The sequence below is a fragment of the Neoarius graeffei genome, chromosome 14 (assembly GCF_027579695.1).
Source record: "Neoarius graeffei isolate fNeoGra1 chromosome 14, fNeoGra1.pri, whole genome shotgun sequence".
NCBI classification, from domain to species: domain Eukaryota; kingdom Metazoa; phylum Chordata; class Actinopteri; order Siluriformes; family Ariidae; genus Neoarius; species Neoarius graeffei.
The window spans coordinates 33069215-33084326 of NC_083582.1; the positions used below are offsets into that span (position 1 = coordinate 33069215).

Genomic DNA, 15112 nt, shown 5'->3' on the forward strand with positions numbered 1-15112 from the left:
CTTTCATTTTGCCAGTTTGTTTACCTTCTAAGCGGAACTGATTTTGTCGGACGTTTTGTATAAAGTTTTTATTCATCGAATTTGCAAAAAATAAAAATGCTCTGTTTCTCAAAATCCAGTGAATGTGGATAGAATAAAACAGTTATTCCATTCAATTTCGTCGTACATGGCTTATAGCCAACTCGGCACTATACGACTCAATTTCATGGAATAACTGTTTTATATATATAGCTATCCGCCCTCTTCTACATACTGTACATGAGCACACAGATGGCCACAATTGGCTAGTGTCACTGTGATTAACAAAGGAGTGTGAGCATGGCATCCTTCCCATCCAGAAAGCATAACCAACATTTTTTTTTTCACTAGGACTCCTGGCGACAGATGGCTGATGCATTAGCTTGACTTAAAATTGTGATCAGAAAAGGTTGGGAAGGTATGGTGAAACTTAAATTAAAACTGAAAACAATGATTTGTAAATAATCTTTGACCTGTACTGCACTCCAAACTATACAACAGCACATTATTTGATGTTTTACCTCATGAATGTTAATGTTTTTATCAAAACAAGCACTTATTTTAATTTTAATTCTTGCAACACATTTGAAAAAAGTTGGGACAGTAAAGCATTCACCACTTTATAATGTTGCCATTCTTTACAGGTCTTAAGGTGTGAAACAGTTCGGGTCGTCGTTGTCATATTTTTTGTTTCAAAATTCTCCACATATTCTCCATTGGGGACAGAGGGGACAGGCACCCTCTTCTTCCACAGCCATGCCTTTGTAATGTGTGCAGAATGTGGTTTTGCATTGTCTCTGTGAAATCTCCCTGCAAAAGATGTCGTCCTGAAGGCAGCATATGTTGCTCCAAAATCTTCAGACACTTTTCTGCATTAATGCTCCATCACAGAAATGTAAGTTACCTTTGCCAAGGGCATGGACACAACTCCATACCATGACAGACCCTGGCTTTTGGACTTGTTCCTGGTAACAGTCTGGAAGGTCCTTTTCATCTTTGGTCCAGAGCAAACAGCATCCATTTCTTCCAAAAAAGACCTGGAATACTGATTCGTCTGACCACATACATTTCCACTGTGTGATGGTCCATCCCAGATCCCTCCAAGCCCAGAGAAGTCAACGGTGCTTCTGGACACAGTTAACATAAGGCTTCCTTTTTGCACAGTCGAGTTTTAACTGGTATTCGTGGATGTAACTCCGTATTGTCGTGCTTGACAAAGGTTTACCAAAGTAATCCCGAGCCCATGTGTTTATATCATCATAGATGGATGATGGTTCTTCATGCAGTACCGTCTGAGTGATTCGGAGATCATGGGTGCTCAGCTTAGGCTTGCGCCCTTGCCCTTTACACACCAAAATTCCTCCAGATTCCTTGAATCGTTTTGTGATACTATGCACCATAGAGGGTGAAATATCAAATCCCTTCCTATCTTTCTTTGAGGAACATTGTTTTTCAATATTCCCGTAATTTTCTCATGCATTTGTTGACAAACTGGAGATCCCTGGCCCATCTTTGCTCCTTAAAGACTAGGCCTTTTCTGGAGACTGATTTTGCTCTCAATCGTGATTACAATCACCTGTTGACATGACCGGTTTCAAATCACATCATTTATTTAACTGTTTTACCTCACTCCTAGCCTAAATGGCCCCCGTCCCAACTTTTTTTGAAATGTGTTGCAGGCCTGAAATGCAGGAATAGATGCATATTAACAAATGAAATGAAGTTGACCAGAAAAAAAAGAAATATAATGGATTCATACTCTCTGCAATGAAATGCACGTCAAAGTAAATTTAGAAATCACTGCTTTCATTTTTTATTTGCATTTTCAATACCATCCCAACTTTTTTTTTCTGATTTGGGGTTGTACATCTGTGGCCCATACATGGCCACAGATAGCTGAGGCATTATCGTGATTCAAACTTCTGATCTCCAGGTGGTGTTGTGCCACTGTACTCTGATTTAAACTCAAAGTATTTATTTGAAATTCACAATGAACCTGACACTGAAAAAACACCCCAAAAAACCCAGATGTAGATGCCACATGTGCGTTCGACTCACTTGTCAGTGAGATAGTTGGTTCTATTTCCCAAAATATAAGCAGTCTAGTCATCTAATTTTAAACCACAACGATCCTCACCAGGCAGGTACTAAGGATGAATGAATGCTGTATAGAAATTTAAATGAATGTTGCCTTTTTCGTCCCGTTAGCTTTATCTTTGCTCACTCACTTATGCCTGAATGAAAGTACCGTATAACACTCCCACTTGTGCAATTTTTATGGCATCCTATATGACCCCAGTCCTGATGTATACCTCAGTCTTAACCAGATGCCCAGTGGCATCTGGTGTCAGGCAAGATTTAAAAAATAAAAATAAAAAATTAACAGCTCCTATTCATATCTGTATTTGTCCTGTATCTGTTTAGAACCTTACCCACTCATTCTGAATAACTTATTAGCATTCAGGTACATTCCCAAATATGTTTTTCAGTTGCCATTGTATTGCTATAAATTAAAAATAGATATACTGGGTCAATGGCATGTAAGGGTTAAACAAACTGAGTGATCATCGTATCATTTAACACTTACACAGAATCTATTAGTTTAATAGTCAAGTCAAGTTTATTTGTATTGCGCTTTTAACAATAAACACTGTCGCAAAGCAGCTTTACAGAATTTGAACGACTTAAAATATGAGCTAATTTTATCCCTAATCTATCCCCAATGAGCAAGCCTGTGACGACGGTGGCAAGGAAAAACTCCCTCAGACGACATGAGGAAGAAATCCCGAGAGGAACCAGACCCAAAAGGGAACCCACCCTCACCTGGGCAACAGACAACATGACTATAACATTAACAGTCCTAACATAAAATAGCTAAATGTGGATGTGGTTGTGTGTTGTACCAGCACGTAGGTCTCTTTACGTGGAGTAAGGAGGGTTATTGCTGCTTCAGTGAGCGGCAGGCTGTTGTCCAAGTCTCGCTTAGGCCGTTTTGAACTCTTTGTTGATAGCTGATCATAAAAAAGTTGGTTATAGAAGATATATCATTTTTTTAATGAGGTAAAACTGGAAAAACAAAAGGGCTAGGATAAAAATGTTAAATGTTTGCTGGGTTCTTCGTGTGTACTTACTGTTAAGTTCAGATGATTAACAATTTTTCCAGGAGGAATGCAGTGTGACTCAGACGTACCATTGGTTAAGATCTCGGTCAGATACAGCAGCCATTTACCATTTGCCACCTCCAGTGGCCATTTAAAATCGACCACCAGAGTTCCCAGTACTCCCAGTGGTTCTCCCTGCATACTCACCTGGAAGCCAATGAGGATATACAGTTTTACTTCACACACCTGAGACATCCATCAATCCATCATCTATAATCACTTATCCTGTGCAGGGTCGCAGGCAAGCTGGAGCCTATCCCAGCTGACTATGGGTGAGAGGCGGGGTACACCCTGGACAAGTCGCCAAATCATCGCAGGGCTGACACATAGAGACAAACAACCATTCACACTCACATTCACACCTATGGTCAATTTAGAGTCACCAGTTAACCTAACCTGCATGTCTTTGGACTGTGGGGGAACCGGAGCACCCGGAGGAAACCCACGCGGACACGGGGAGAACATGCAAACTCCACACAGAATTGCCCCCGTCGGCTGCGTTGGGCTTGAACCAAGAACCTTCTTGCTGTGAAGCGACAGTGCTAACCACTACACCACCATGCCGCTTTCTCAAAACAGGTTCTTCACCCCGAAGTCATAACAAAGATAAGGATGTTACGTACCATGGGCCTTTGAAGACTCAAACACACACACACACACATATATATACACATACCATCTTCTCATCTCATCTCATTATCTCATCTCATCTCATCTCATCTCATTATCTCTAGCCGCTTTATCCTGTTCTACAGGGTCGCAGGCAAGCTGGAGCCTATCCCAGCTGACTACGGGCGAAAGGCGGGGTACACCCTGGACAAGTCGCCAGGTCATCACAGGGCTGACACATAGACACAGACAACCATTCACACTCACATTCACACCTACGGTCAATTTAGAGTCACCAGTTAACCTAACCTGCATGTCTTTGGACTGTGGGGGAAACCGGAGCACCCGGAGGAAACCCACGCGGACACGGGGAGAACATGCAAACTCCGCACAGAAAGGCCCTCGCCGGCCACGGGGCTCGAACCCGGACCTTCTTGCTGTGAGGCGACAGCGCTAACCACTACACCACCGTGCCGCCCCCACACATACCATCTTGTCTGTTCTATGCTCCAGGATTTACCTCTTATCGGTGACCTGAGCTCGTTAAGGCTGTGATTTTAGCATAAATCATTGGTCTGGAAACACTTTCTCCATCAGACACAGAATGATACCAGGCCTAAAATAATGCAGGTCTAAGAAAGTCCTCTTAACCATTCTTTAGATATATTGGGTATTTCAATAAGGTTTACAGCCGTATTGCTTGACAGTCAAGAGAGATGGCCTGAGTCTTCCACTGTAAATGTACAGCTGCTTCTTCCTCAAGTGTAGTCAACCTGCCTGATGTTTGTTTCTATAGAATGGAGAGACTAATATAGATAATAAATAAGAAATACTATAAGGTGTAATTCGCTAAGATTATTTTTTAGGTCCGATTCTTGGTCAGGTTACTATTGCTTTGAGCTATGTAATGAATTTTTGTCCATTCCTATACACAACATGACATACAGTTTCAGAAACCACATAAACATGTCTTTTTTTTCAGATTACCCAAAATTCAACATGGTTTGAAGTAGTTTGTATGATCCTGGTTTTACATTATTTTATATTCTCTTACATTTTGCTTCCAGTTGTTTTCCTCAGTGCAAAACTAAAGATGCAAATTTTAGACACTACTGTATTGAAAACCGACACCACTGAAAATTAAAATTAAATTTTAAATTAAAACTCTTTTCTACTAGAGCGGCGGCTACAATTAATTATCGACACCTTAGCGATCTTTTGGCCGTTGCAAAAGTAGAAAAGACTTTCAATACGTAAATTGTGCCTGAATAATTACTCAAACTTCCACTGGAAAAAAGGAGTTGATTCCTGATTACTTAGCGTATCAGATCACGTGACACCATTCTTACAATTATCAACACCTTTGTCCACAGTTATCCACACCGTTCCACACTTATCGACATCCAGATGATTATTTATTAAAAAAAATTAATCGGTATGTGGTATTAAGTTAACAAAACATAATTTTTATTTAAAACTTGTTTATATTGATAATAATTAGGTATTTTTAAAAATAAATGAAATTGCCATTTTTACTGAACTGAAAAGAAATAGCTTGAGTCAATGGCACAAGACATTATTAAGCAATTAACATAACATGAACATCACATAAAGAATAAAACACTCTGGGATGTTCTATTATAGGAAAATAAGCCATGAGTACAGTGCTGCTTGAAAGTTTGTGAACCCTTTAGAATTTTGTATATATTTCTGCATAAATATGACCTAAAACATCATCAGATTTTCACCCAAGTCCTAAAAGTAGATAAAGAGAACCCAGTTAAACAAATGAGACAAAAATATTATACTTGGTAATTTATTTACTGAGGAAAATGATCCAATATTACATATGTGAGTGGCAAAAGTATGTGAACCTTTGCTTTCAGTATCTGGTGTGACCCTCTTGTGCAGCAGTAACTGCAACTAAACGTTTCCGGTAACTGTTGATCAGTCCTGCACACCGGCTTGGAGGAATTTTAGCCCATTCCTCCGTACAGAACAGCTTCAACTCTGGGATGTTGGTGGGTTTCCTCACATGAACTGCTCGCTTCAGGTCCTTCCACAACATTTCAATGGCATTAAGGTCAGGACTTTGACTTGGCCATTCCAAAACATTAACTTTATTCTTCTTTAACCATTCTTTGGTAGAATGACTTGTGTGCTTAGGGTCGTTGACTTGCTGCATGACCCACCTTCTCTTGAGATTCAGGCTACATCCACACGACAACGGCAACAAGATTTTTTTTTTAGCGGGTAAAAAAATATCGCGTCCACATGGGCAACAGATCAGTAAAATATCAGGTACATATGGCAATGCAACGCTTGCTGAAAACGATGCAATACACATGCCACACCTCTACGTGCGCTGTAAGACGGTCCCATCGGAGACACCAGAACAATAGAAGAAGTAGGACGCATGCGCATAAACCCCTTCTTCTACCCAGCGTGAATGAGTGAGTGCTGCTTGTTCTAGTCATGTGATTGTGACGTCATCGTAAACAAATCCGTTCTACTCATCCAGACGACTTCGCAATGGCGCTGTTGCCAGATTTTTCCACTCTGGAAAGTGTTCTCAAAAAATATCGTTTTGGGGCACCCAAAACGCTGGTGCCATGTGGACGCCAGGCTGAAACGATAAAAAATTTTATCGGATTCACCTGAATCTGTTGCCGTGTGGACAGGGCCTCAGTTCATGGACAGATGTCCTGACATTTTCCTTTAGAATTCGTTGGTACAATTCAGAATTCATTGTTCCATCAATGATGGCAAGCCGTCCTGGCCCAGATGCAGCAAAACAGGCCCAAACCATGATACTACCACCACCATGTTTCACAGATGGGATAAGGTTCTTATGCTGGAATGCAGTGTTTTCCTTTCTCCAAACATAACGCTTCTCATTTAAACCAAAAAGTTCTATTTTGGTCTCATCTGTCCACAAAACATTTTTCCAATAGCCTTCTGGCTTGTCCACATGATATTTAGCAAACTGCAGATGAGCAGCAATGTTCTTTTTGGAGAGCAGTGGCTTTCTCCTTGCAACCCTGCCATATACACCATTGTTGTTCAGTGTTCTCCTGATGGTGGACTCATGAACATTAACATTAGCCAATGTGAGAGAGGCCTTCAGTTGCTTAGAAGTTACCCTGGGGTCCTTTGTGTCCTTGTCGACTATTACACGCCTTGCTCTTGGAGTGATCTTTGTTGGTCGACCACTCCTGGGGAGGGTAACAATGGTCTTGAATTTCCTCCATTTGTACACAATCTGTCTGACTGTGGATTGGTGGAGTCCAAACTCTTTAGAGATGGTTTTGTAACCTTTTCCAGCCTGATGAGCATCAACAACGCTTTTTCTGAGGTCCTCTGAAGTCTCCTTTGTTCATGCCATGATACACTTCCACAAACGTGTTGTGAAGATCAGACTTTGATAGATCCCTGTTCTTTAAATAAAACAGGGTGCCCACTCACACCTGATTGTCATCCCATTGATTGAAAACACCTGACTCTAATTTCACCTTCAAATTAACTGCTAATCCTAGAGGTTCGCATACTTTTGCCACTCACAGATATGTAATATTGATATGTAATATTGGATAATTGTCCTCAATAAATAAATGACCAAGTATAATATTTTTGTCTCATTTGTTTAACTGGGTTCTCTTTATCTACTTTTAGGACTTGTGTGAAAATCTGATAATGTTTTAGATCATATTTATGCAGAAATATAGAAAATTCTAAAGGGTTCACAAACTTTCAAGCACCACTGTAAATTATGTGATTACCATCCCGAGTGGATTATTTTCCAATAAGACAATTTCCTGATGTGTTCATTCCTCTTTTACCACAGCAGTTTGCCAACAATTGTGATTTAAAATTTATTAATAAACAGCACGTCATGCTTTTTAGATATTTATTTATTGTTGTGACTAAAGTAGTCATTTAATGCTATGGAACGTCCATGAAAAAAAGTGGACAAGAAACTGAGTAGTCCGCTGTCCTGAAGACTTTCACGTGGTGGAAAATGACCCGACCAAACTGAGGAGCTGACACTGCAGACTTTTTCCATAAATATTATATAAACATCACCTTATGGAAAAGTTTATGTCTTTTTCTTTGTTTCAACCCATTCTCAAAATCCATTAGAATATTAGATTGTGTGTCGCGTCCACCATAGCCTACATGTCCATGCGATTTGAATTATAGTTGGCACTACTGTCAAAGCTGTTGTTCTAGAAAATTAAAGCTAGACGGCCTTTCGATTTCATAAAACCGGTGAAATTTAGTTTAGTTCCCTCTGAAATGTGGTCATTGTGATATATGTTTCTTTTTGTAATATCACAAAAACCAGGCCATTCTGTGGATGGGAAGTTCTTTAATTTGAGGGGATTCCTGAGCAAATAATGTGCATGAAATCGCTCACTTCACGCAGTCAAGCAGACAGAGGAAGTCCGTGTGCGCATGCGCAGGTTTACCTTCTCCTTCTTTTGGGTTTTACGGCAGCTGGCATTACTGCCATCTACAGGTTTACCTTGATCGTGCACTGACAGTTCCATCATTCTGTCACTAAACGAACAGCTGATGACACCGAGGTGCTCGCTGAACGCCGATATTTATTAGTTTGGTCCTGTGTTTCCTTTCCTTCGTATATAACATGACATCTTTTCTTCTTACTTTCCGTTACCGTAGTTGGTCTTTCACGTTTCATTCGGACACTCACGTCCTCCGTTTTTCTCTCCTGTTTCAAATTTGTATCCCATAATGCCTTGCGTGAACGGGGAAAGCCCACCATGTCATGCATGATGTAGTATCTTGAATTGGGTCATGGTGAAGCAGGAAAAAATAGCGGAGAATTTAGGGCCACATGGCCCTAAATTCATTACTTGTTATATATATATATATATATATTTATATATATTATATTATATATATATTTATATATATATATATATATATATATATATATATATATATATATATATATATATATATATATATAAAACTAATAAAATTGGAAGTCTGTGATTCGAATCCAGTAGCTTTTGGTCCACTAAACAAAAATAACTGGGTGTCGGGGAAAATTATTTTGATGACCTACACTTGAAAAATCTGAAAGGAAGGCTACTTTTAATCAATACCTTATGACCAATCGGATTTGAGAATTGAACAGTGCTGTGGTATAATAACTATTTCAGTAGGGATTAGAAAATACTCACATGGAACACAAACTCCACGAGACTGCCAATGTCACTTGTGGTGTTCATGGCTGACTCACCCACCACTTTACCACTAAAATAAGTGTTCACCTCAAAGTTATTTCTACAGGGAAAAGGAGAATGAATTAATTAGTTTTTATTCAACAGTTATTTCCAGTCCACTTATTTGATTTTTTCCAAGCGTGCCTGTATTTCCTATAACCACACTGGGACTTTTCACTATACGGTATATGTCACTCTAGTCATCTGGATTCATCATGTAAAATTCCACTTCTTATTTCAACACTTACTACAGTAGAGTTTGCGACATCAAACAGTACTTTTAAGGGATATAACGTTTGATTTAAAAAATCAAATTTCATCAGATGAAGATGCAAAGGAAGAAGGAACACCAATTTTACCAGAAGCACCCTTAAAGGTGCCAGCTAGTCATTGTACTATCAAGTGAGTATGGCTTCTTTGGGATCTATTTCCATCACCGGAGCAAAAATAAACAGAACATTTAACCATATTGTCTCTGAAATGTCACTTAGTAGATATTCATTGCTTATGTATAGAACTGTTGTATAAAAGCAATATCACACTTGCAATTGTTATGTTATACTGAATATCAGCGCCACTGTGATTACCTACGATCAAATCACAGCCATGCTGATATTAAATGTAACTGCACTTTTGCTTGTGTGATATTGCTTAAGTATTACCCCAATTCCAAAAAAGTCGGGAGGCTGTGTAAACTGTAAATAAAAACAGAACGCAATAATTTGCAAATCATGTAAACCCTATATTTCATTGAAAATAGTACAAAGACAACATATCAAATATTGAAACTGAGAAATGTTATTATTTTTTGAAAAATATATGCTCATTTTGAATTTGATGTCAGCAATACGTTTAAAAAAAGTTGGGACAGGGGCATTTTTACCACTGTGTTGCATCACCTCTACTTTTAACAACACTCTGTAAACGTTTGGGAACTGAGGAGACCAGTTGCTGTAGTTTTGAAAGGGAAATGTTGTCCCATTCTTGCCTGATATACAATTTCAGTTGCTCAACAGTTCGGGGTCTCCTTTGTTGTATATTGTGCTTCATAATGCACCAAATGTTTTAAATGGAAGACAGGTCTGGACTGCAAGCAGGCCAGTTTAGCACCTGAACTCTTTTACTATGGAGCCATGTAGTTTTAATATGTGCAGAAAGTGGTTTGGCATTGTCTTGCTGAAAGAAGGAAGGCCTTCCCTGAAAATAATGTCATCTGGATGGCAGCACATTGCACTGAAACGTGTATATATCATTCAGCATTAATGATGCCTTCCCAGATGTACAAGCTACCCATATCACGTTAACTAATGCACCCTCATACCATCACAGATGCTGGCTTTTGAACTGTGCACTGATAACAAGCCGGATGGTCCCTCTCCTCTTTAGCCTGGAGGACGTGGTGTCCATGATTTCTAAAAAGAATTTCTACTTTTGATGCGTCAGACCTCGGGACAGTTTTCCACTTCACGTCAATCCATCGTAAAAGAGGCTCGAGCCCAGAGAAGGTGGTGGTGTTTCTGGATATTGTTTATATCTGGTTTTAACTTGCATTTGTGGATGCAGTAATTAACTGTTTTCACAGATGATGGTTTTCTGAAGTGTTCCTGAGCCCATATGGTGATTTCCACGACAGACACGTGTCTGCTTTTAATGCAGTGTCTCCTGAGGGCCTGAAGATCACAGGCATCCAATGTCAGTTTTCAGCCTTGTCTCATGCATACAGAGATTTCTCCAGATTCTCTGAATTTTTTAATGATATTATGTACCACAGATGATGTGATCCCCAAATTCTTTGCAATTTTACATTGAGGAAAGTTATACTTAAATTGTTGCACTGTTTGCCCACACAGTCTTTCACAGAGCGGTGAACCCCTCCCCATCTTTACTTCTGAGAGACTCCGTCTCTCTGGGATGCTCTTTTTATACCCAATCATGTTACTGACCTGTTATCAATTAACTTATGAATTAAAATAATTAAAATCATAACAAATAAAAATTATATTAAAAAAAAGAATATATATATATATATATATATATATATATATATATATATATATATATATATATATATATATAAAATTAAATTGTAATTAATTTAATTAAAATTATTTAAATTGGGGAAATTTCACCAAAGATGTCTACATTTAATCATGATTATCATATGGTATGATTGTGTCACCAATGCTGAGGTTCTTTGATTGGTGTTCTGTGACAAGCATGGAGGCTAAGTTAGAGCAGAATAGACTAAGATGGTATGGACATTTGGTTAGAATGGATGCACATCATCTTCCTGAACAACTTTTCTTCAGTCAGCTATCTACAGGAACCAGAAGCGTTGGTGCTCCGAAGAAGAGATTCAAAGATGTCCTCAAAAGGACCTTGAGACTGTGAGACTGCTGACTAAAGGAGAACAGTTTGGGATGGCATTAAGACCTTTGAAAACAACAGGTGGACAGCTGAGGAAGAAAGATGAGCTAGACGAAAGGCTGCTGAGGTTCTCAAACTGGGGCAGCCTCTTGGGTAGATTACATTACATTACAGGCATTTAGTAGACGCTCTTATCCAGAGCAATGTACAGTGGTGCTTGAAAGTTTGTGAACCCTTTAGAATTTTCTATATTTCTGCATAAATATGACCTAAAACATCATCAGATTTTCACACAAGTCCTAAAAGTAGATAAAGAGAACCCAGTTAAACAAATGAGACAAAAATATTATACTTGCTCATTTATTTATTGAGGAAAATGATCCAGGATTACATATCTGTGAGTGGCAAAAGTATGTGAACCTCTAGGATTAGCAGCTAATTTGAAAGTGAAATTAGAGTCAGGTGTTTTCAATCAATGGGATGACAATCAGGTGTGAGTGGGCACCCTGTTTTATTTAAAGAACAGGGATCTATCAAAGTCTGATCTTCACAACACATGTTTGTGGAAGTGTATCATGGCATGAACAAAGGAGATTTCTGAGGACTTCAGAAAAAGTGTTGTTGATGCTCATCAGGCTGGAAAAGGTTACAAAACCATCTCTAAAGAGTTTGGACTCCACCAATCCACAGTCAGGCAGACTGTGTACAAATGGAGGAAATTCAAGACCATTGTTACCCTCCTCAGGAGTGGTCGACCAACAAAGATCACTCCAAGAGTAAGGGGTGTAATAGTCAACGAGGTCACAAAGGACCCCAGGGTAACTTCTAAGCAACTGAAGGCCTCTCTCACATTGGTTAATGTTCATGAGTCCACCATCAGGAGAACACTGAACAACAATGGAGTGCATGGCAGGGTTGCAAGGAGAAAGCCACTGCTCTCCAAAAAGAACATTGCTGCTCGTCTGCAGTTTGCTAAAGATCACGTGGACAGGCCAGAAGGCTATTGGAAAAATGTTTTGTGGACAGATGACACCAAAATAGAACTTTTTGGTTTAAATGAGAAGTGTTATGTTTGGAGAAAGGAAAACACTGCATTCCAGCATAAGAACCTTATCCCATCCGTGAAACATGCTGGTGGTAGTATCATGGTTTGGGCCTGTTTTGCTGCATCTGGGCCAGTACGGCTTGCCATCATTGATCGAACAATGAATTCTGAACTATACCAGCGAATTCGAAAGGAAAATGTCAGGACATCTGTCCATGAACTGAATCTCAAGAGAAGGTGGGTCATGCAGCAAGACAACAACCCTAAGCACACAAGTCGTTCTACCAAAGAATGGTTAAAGAAGAATAAAGTTAATGTTTTGGAATGGTCAAGTCAAAGTCCTGACCTTAATCCAATCGAAATGTTGTGGAAGGACCTGAAGCGAGCAGTTCATGTGAGGAAACCCACCAACATCCCAGAGTTGAAGCTGTTCTGTATGGAGGAATGGGCTAAAATTCCTCCAAGCCGGTGTGCAGGACTGATCAACAGTTACCGCAAACGTTTAGTTGCAGTTATTGCTGCACAAGGGGGTCACACCAGATACTGAAAGCAAAGGATCACATACTTTTGCCACTCACAGATATGTAATATTGGATAATTTTCCTCAATAAATAAATAACCAAGTATAATGTTTTTGTCTCATTTGTTTAACTGGGTTCTCTTTATCTACTTTTAGGACTTGTGTGAAAATCTGATGATGTTTTAGGTCATATTTATGCAGAAATATAGAAAATTCTAAAGGGTTCACAAACTTTCAAGCACCACTGTATAACAGGACCACGATATACAGCAATGGGCAGCCTGGGGGCAGTTGGGGGTTAGGTGCTTTGCTCAAGGGCACTTCAGCCATTCCTGCTAGTCCAGGGAATCAAACTGGTGACCTTTTGGTCCCAAAGCTACTTTTCTAACTATTAGACCATGGCTTCCCCATAGATGCCCCAATAAACTTAATTTGAACCACCAGGCTCGAGTTGAGTGGCAATGATGATGACGATGATGATGATGATAATAACACAGCATCCCAATATTTTTGGAATTGTGATCGTCATAAATTATGATGATTAAATGTATATAAAGGTGTAAAGATCTTGTAATTGTGTATGAGTACGTACATAAAGAAAGAGGTATGTATTGTGTTCTCCACATTGAGGATGACTGGCACAGGGTACAGATCACTCTGTTCACTTAGACTGAACACACACAGACACACAAATACATCAAACAGGTTGAGGATTATTAAATGAAAATGGGCTGCTGGATTCATCTTTCAAAGATCTCAAAGCGACACGTATAATTCACAGAGATCACTTGAGAACATGGCACTTACGTAGACAGCTGTAGCTGTAGCACAATCTGCTCTGTGTAAAGTGTAATAAAAGTCTCAAATATGATCTGAAAGGAAATCTGCAGGGAAAACAGAGAACACAAACGGAAATCAGAGAAAGTGAGTTTTATTCAGAAATGTCTTCATGTGACAGGAGTTCTGTATATGTTACAAAGTTTCATGAAGTCATTACAGACAAGTCTTAGAATAAAAGTGGCAGTTTTTCCCCCTAAAATACATTCTTATTATGATTACCACCTCGTCCACTATGGAGTAAGTGGGGCGAGGTGTTGTTTTCAGTCGGGTTTCTTTTTTTTTTTTGTAAACGATATTACAGGAAAACGGCTGGATCAAGCTTCATGAAACTTTCAGGACAGATGGGCATTGGTCTCAAATAGAACCTCCAACATTTTGAGGGTCATCCGGTCAGGGTCACCAAAAAGGTCAAAATCGTTTTTGTTGTGACTACTGCCTCATATAGAGGTGCTAGCCACTACGTCATCATGCTGTAAGAATGTAAGAGTGTAACAGTTGTGCACTGCACATGCGCATACACGTGTTCCAATTAAAATGGCCAGTGAGTGTATACAATTCGGTTCACCATTCGAAATAAATGGGACTACACTAAAGAAATCGATTTCAGACATGTTTATACTTATTACAGAGGGAAAGTGCGTTCCACTGAGCTCTAGCGCTGCACCATTTCCGGGAAATAAGAGTTTGGGTCATGGCGACAGCGTGTGTATGTCAGCCTCAGTTCGGAGGTTTCAGTTTCGAAAACTGTAAGAGGTAAGAGTAGAATAATATAAAGTACAGACACTTGGTATATTTTACTTCTGTGATTTTTAAATTGTTCACTTTTGGATTACGCTTCATTTTTGTGGCTACTGCCTCATAGAGTAAATATATATATGCTATATTTACTGTATGGACATGGGATCAGAAAACTCATCTCATCTCATTATCTCTAGCCGCTTTATCCTGTTCTACAGGGTCGCAGGCAAGCTGGAGCCTATCCCAGCTGACTACGGGCGAAAGGCGGGGTACACCCTGGACAAGTCGCCAGGTCATCACAGGGCTGACACATAGACACAGACAACCATTCACACTCACATTCACACCTACGGTCAATTTAGAGTCACCAGTTAACCTAACCTGCATGTCTTTGGACTGTGGGGAAAACCGGAGCACCAGGAGGGAACCCACGCGGACACGGGGAAAACATGCAAACTCCGCACAGAAAGGCCCTCGCCGGCCACGGGGCTCGAACCCGGCCCTTCTTGCTGTGAGGCGACAGCGCTAACCACTACACCACCGTGCCGCCCGGATCAGAAAA

At 39.7% G+C, this 15112-nt stretch overlaps 1 protein-coding gene across 1 annotated transcript in view; it reads right to left on the reverse strand.

The window, feature by feature from the left end:
• itga3b (integrin, alpha 3b) overlaps nucleotides 1–15112 on the reverse strand; it is a 157697-nt gene that overhangs the window by 8666 nt on the left and 133919 nt on the right. The window contains exons 17-21 of the mRNA XM_060939557.1: nucleotides 13780–13856; nucleotides 13565–13642; nucleotides 8999–9101; nucleotides 3150–3326; nucleotides 2922–3029 (exon numbers count right to left, since the gene is read on the reverse strand). Of these exons, the coding sequence (XP_060795540.1) occupies nucleotides 2922–3029; nucleotides 3150–3326; nucleotides 8999–9101; nucleotides 13565–13642; nucleotides 13780–13856 (543 nt within the window). The remainder of the gene's footprint in view (nucleotides 1–2921; nucleotides 3030–3149; nucleotides 3327–8998; nucleotides 9102–13564; nucleotides 13643–13779; nucleotides 13857–15112) is intronic.